General features: G+C 36.9%; 1 protein-coding gene across 1 annotated transcript; it reads right to left on the bottom strand.

The window, feature by feature from the left end:
- Positions 1-4,148: 4,148 nt before the first annotated feature.
- Positions 4,149-4,652, bottom strand: LOC118847989 (60S acidic ribosomal protein P1-like). Its single transcript, XM_036756698.1, has one exon. It carries the CDS (start codon positions 4,528-4,530, stop codon positions 4,183-4,185), a length of 348 nt encoding a protein of 115 aa, XP_036612593.1. The 5' UTR covers positions 4,531-4,652; the 3' UTR covers positions 4,149-4,182.
- Positions 4,653-5,249: the final 597 nt, after the last annotated feature.

The following is a 5,249-nucleotide window of genomic DNA, read 5'->3' as shown; positions in this document are numbered from 1 at the left end:
TTATAAATATCTCTGTACTTCACCAAGATGTTCCTTGGAAAACAGACTCAGCCTGCTCCTGGATGATTGTTGAGAAAACATTAAGGTGATATTAATAGTAATGATCTAAAGCCCAAGATAACCATAGGGACTCCAAACGTTTAACTAACACGTCCTGCTTTGAAAGGACTACATTTATTGCTGGAGTTTTTTTTCAGTGTATCATGTAAAGAGATATCTTCCTGGAAATACACTCTTGAATCAGAAAGAGGCAGTTTTGTTCTGGCCAGAGGTAAGGTCTTCTTCGCTGACCTCCTATAGCTCCTTCTTCATACCATATTTCTTAGGCATTTACTACTTAATATTCTTTCTTATATCTATGTGTTTATACCATTCTTTCCTGCTGTTTCAGTTCCCTTTTTGTAAACAAGTTTTATCCATAATTACAATAATTATCATTCATTATCATCATTATAAATGCAAATATTTATAAACAAGCAGCTAGTATTAACCCTTTTTAAATTATAACTCAAATGCATTTATGATCTTATTGATGAGCATTTTGTCAATCATTAATAGCTCCATCTATTCACACTTGACTATCCTGTGTGTCCCTGTCCTCCTGGAAATTGACCATACACAAGGCTTTGACATCAAGAGAATATCAGTACTAGGATGATAAATCAGTTACCTCTCCCATTCACAAAACAGGATCAGCACCTCTTTTCTTTTGCTCATTAATTTGAAGACACATTGTTATTCATCTTTGTACTTCAAATAACACTTACTAAAGTAATTTTCACATGTTAAGCCTTGAAAAAATGAAAGAATGAATTCTTATTCTTCTGTAAATTGTGAAGAGTTGGACCAAGTCATCCCTAAGGTTCCTTCTAGTACAAAAGCCTATGGACCTAGGAACTAACTAAATATTTTTTAATTAAATAATTGGAAAGGTGATATATAAATTCCTATCTACTACTACATTATTTCCAAATAATAATTTGCTGACATGGAGACATAGAAGAGAGCTTAAACTTCTGCCAACTTTGAAAACAATATGAGAAGGAGGTGATGGGAAGTGCTCAAAGAGAAAAAAAATAACACATCCTGAGGGACAAAACAAAATCCCTTTCTAGGACACTCTCCTAAGATTCTTACTTTTCTGTTTATAGAAGGCAACTAAGGTATTTTCTAAGCAAAGATACAAATTTGTAGAGCAGATTTTATTTTCCTTTTTGTACTTTATGATACCCAATCAATTGGTACACCTGTTTTAGGTATCATTTACAATGTATAGTGCTTTTAAAAATTTCTTCTCCATCAGCAATTCTCTGGATATTTGCATTTGCTAAGGAAATCATTATACACATCATTATATATGAAAAATAATGTAAAAGGCACATTGCAGATGAATGACTCTTCAGTTAATAAAAGGCTATTACTGCATGCTCTGTTAATGGCTATATGCTAATAATGCTACATAAGCATTTTTGTAATTGTTCTTCATGCACTAGTACATGCCCATTATGAATCACTGACTAATGCAATTGTAAAACTTTCTTAATATTTATAGTAAATAAAAAAGGACCAACTCATGGTTAAAATTCATACCTCACACAATAACTTGACCAGAGTTCCAACAGGGCCTGTTTAATATTCATGGTAAAAAAGGTTGATTTTTTTTATTGAGACAGCAAACTTAAACATACCTAGGTCCATCATTTAATTATCTGTAATTCTTTTTTTCTGCTTTGCTGCTGGGTTGCCTTTTTGCTTCTCAAATGGACATTCTGCCAAGCTGGGATACCTCTAATTGCTGCAGAGACCCTGATGACCTACCTACTCACGTAAGACAGTCTTGGCATCAGTTAGTTGACCCCCCTGGCTTCCTAGATGTCTCTGTTGCTTCTAGGTGTTAATTTTCTTTTCCTCTGAAGATTGAAGTACTTTCAATCAGAATTAGCCTTAAAAGAGCAGTTCTGACAAGAAAAACTGCAAAGTTGCCATGTTGGATAGAGAAACATTTGCTTGCCTCAGGGCAAGCTGACTGCTTCCTTCTGAGAATCAGAAAGTCTTCAAAAAACGTTTTTTTGTTGTTCAGTTGTTTCAGTCACATCTGACCCGTTGTGACTCCATTTGCAGTTTTCTTGGCAAAAGCACTGGAGTGGTTTGCCCTTTCCTCCTTCAGCTCATTTTATAGATTAGGAAACTGAGGTAAACAGGGTCAAGTGATTTGCCCAAGGTCTATAAGGGAGCAGACTATCCTGCCCACTACACCAAATGTAAGGGGCAGATCTGTTCTGCCCTAAATATATAGGGTGACATATCCTTCTAGAGAACACTGAGGTAGCAAGAAAAGAATGGTTCAAATCATCTTGGTTATTAATAGGTCTTATTATGGCTATTTGGGTAGTTGAAGGGAATAGAAGAAAGAAGCCATAGTGCCAGAGTGGTCCGGGGCACATGCAAGATTTCCCATGGGATAGTTGAAGCTTCTTACATTTAGTCAAGGTAGCTTACATTTTTCTGTGAGTTCAAAGGCCACATTCCCATTCTGACATACCCCCAAATAGGTCACACAGTTAGTAAGCTTCTGAGGCCAAATTTGAACTCAAGTCTTCATGACTCCAGGCCCAACACATTGTACCTACCTAGCTGCCCTGTCAGAAAAATACCACAGTAGAATTACTTGCAAATAATTCAGAGATTACAATGCAAACTGCTTTTCTGTTGGGGATTGGAGGTTAGGAAATTTTACTGTATTTTGCAATCATTCCTATAACATTCAAAATAATATACATTTTCTACCCTCTGAGCAAGCTGTCCTGCCCCCTGAAATAAAATGTTAGCCATTTCATTCATTTAAACATTTAAGTGCTTGCCTTGTTCAATACACAACAGAAGATTAAAAGATCAATTAATCAACATACTTTTATTAAGCATTTCCTGTATGGTGTGTGTACTGTCAAGGGCAGGATGAAAGATCTTTGCCTGTAAAAGAATACTAACCTAGTCAAGGGAATAAGTAGGAGGTCTGTGTGTTTGGAGGGATACAGAGAGAGAGAGACAAACAGACAGACATTGTGCTGTGACAGAGAAGAAAATCAGAGAAAGAGACACAGACAGACAGACAGACAGATATAGACAGAGACAAAGGAAGGTAGAGACTGGGAAGAACTACTAACTCAATTTGACTAGAATGTCAAGTGTATGTCAAAGCAAGATGTATTTGGGGCCTTCATTGACAGACTTAGAAATCTGTTATTGTTTTTTGTTTGTTTTGTAAGCAATGGGATATTGCTATAGGTTTTGAAGCGTGAGAGTAAAGTACCCTGGGAAAACTCATTGAATATTTCTGGGCTTTAGTTACCTTAAATGTAAAGTAAGGATTTTGGACTATTTAATGTCTTAAGGTAGTTTTTAATTTAAATGTGTTATGATGTACTGATAACACAAAACTGGTAATAGAGAAATAACACAGTGGTTGGCTGTATGAGAATAAAAAATCATCTCTGCAGAATCAAATAATAAATTTAACTGGGATGAATGAAAAGTTCTACACTTAGTTTGAAAAAATCAAGTTCACAAGTAAAAGACAGAGGACAATTATATAGAAAACTTTGAAAAAATGCCTAGAGATTTATTAGAAAAGCTAATACAATTTATTTAATGACAATTGAATAATTAATTTTATAGCTAGGGAATGGGGCAGCTATGTCAAGTAGTAGTTATAGTGCTTGGCTTGGAGTTCAAATATAGCTTCATACCCTTACAATCTACTTAACTTCTGTTCACCTCAGTTTCCTCAACTGTAAAAAAGGGACAATAATCGATACCTACCTCACAGAGTTGTTGTGAGGAATAAATGAGATAACTTCAAAGTGCCTAGAACAGTACCTGGAATATAGAAGGCACCACATAAATATTAATTGCCTTTCCCCATTTGACCAATATTCAGAAAAGATGTACCAAGTACCATACTAAGGCATCGTGCTAAGCATATGAATACAAAGACAAAAAAGTTGTTTTAACATTATCAGTCAATAATCATTTATTAATTTTTGACTATGTGATAGGCACTCTGCTGAGTGCTGAACATGTAAAGAAAACTAAAAGACATATCCTATACTTAAGGAATTCAAATTCTTTTTTTTTTTTTTTTTTGTTGAGTCAAGCTTTTTATTTAATGTTACAAAAAATTATCTAGTCAAACAGACCAAAGCCCATGTCATCATCGGACTCCTCGGATTCTTCCTTTTTTGCTTCCTCTTTCTTCTTCTCCTCAGCTGGGGCAGCTGTGCTAGCAGGAGCAGCCCCTCCAGCAGGGGCAGCACCACCAGCTGCTGGGGCAGGTCCACCAACTCCTACATTGCAGATGAGGCTTGCAATGTTTACATTGGACAGGGCCTTTGCAAATAATCCAGGCCAGAATGGTTCAACATTTACACCTGCTGCTTTAATGAGGGCATTGATTTTATCCTCCGTGACCGTAACCTCATCGTCGTGAAGGATGAGGGCAGAGTAGATGCAAGCGAGCTCGGAGACGGCCATTTCAGCGGATGGACGAGGAGACTTGTTTGTAGTGGTGCTAGTCGCCGGCTGAAGTGAGGGGTCACCCCAACGCGGCCTTAGCTTCCGAAGAAGAACCGAGCACCTTACAGACAACTGAAGAGAGAGCAGGAATTCAAATTCTAACAAGAGAGACAACATGAAAACAACTTCATACAAATAAATTAAATACAGGATAAATTTAAGATAATCAACAAAAGGAAACCACTAGTTGTAAGGGGCATTGGGAAAGACTTTTTTAAGCAGGTAAATTTTTAGCTGGGACTTGAAGGAAGTCATGGAGACCAAGAGGTAGAGATTGAGAAAGAGAGAATCCCAAGAACGAAAGACATACATAAAGTATACATTTAAAATAATTTCAGAAAAGAGTATTTATTACTGGGAACAGTCAGGAAAGGACTTAGGGAAGACATAACACCTGGAATGAGCTGAGAGGGAAACTAGGGTTGCTATTCTACAGAAGTCAGCTAGTAGTCCATCATGTAAACCAGGAGATAGCCTGTCCCAAAGGACTGAGTCTGCACATAGAATATTCAGAGTGGGAAAAAGCAGGGTGTAACAACAGTGTTGCTAGCAGCTGATGTGGGGGTGAAAGACCAACAACACCAGTACACAGGAAGGGTGCTAGCACAGGTTCTTTGATCTGCTTTTCTAAGGAAAGTAACTTTAAGGGGTTAACAATCTCGCTTTAATCAAACATA

The sequence above is a fragment of the Trichosurus vulpecula genome, chromosome 4 (assembly GCF_011100635.1).
Source record: "Trichosurus vulpecula isolate mTriVul1 chromosome 4, mTriVul1.pri, whole genome shotgun sequence".
Taxonomy (NCBI): domain Eukaryota; kingdom Metazoa; phylum Chordata; class Mammalia; order Diprotodontia; family Phalangeridae; genus Trichosurus; species Trichosurus vulpecula.
This window is presented reverse-complemented; position numbering and strand designations above follow the sequence as displayed.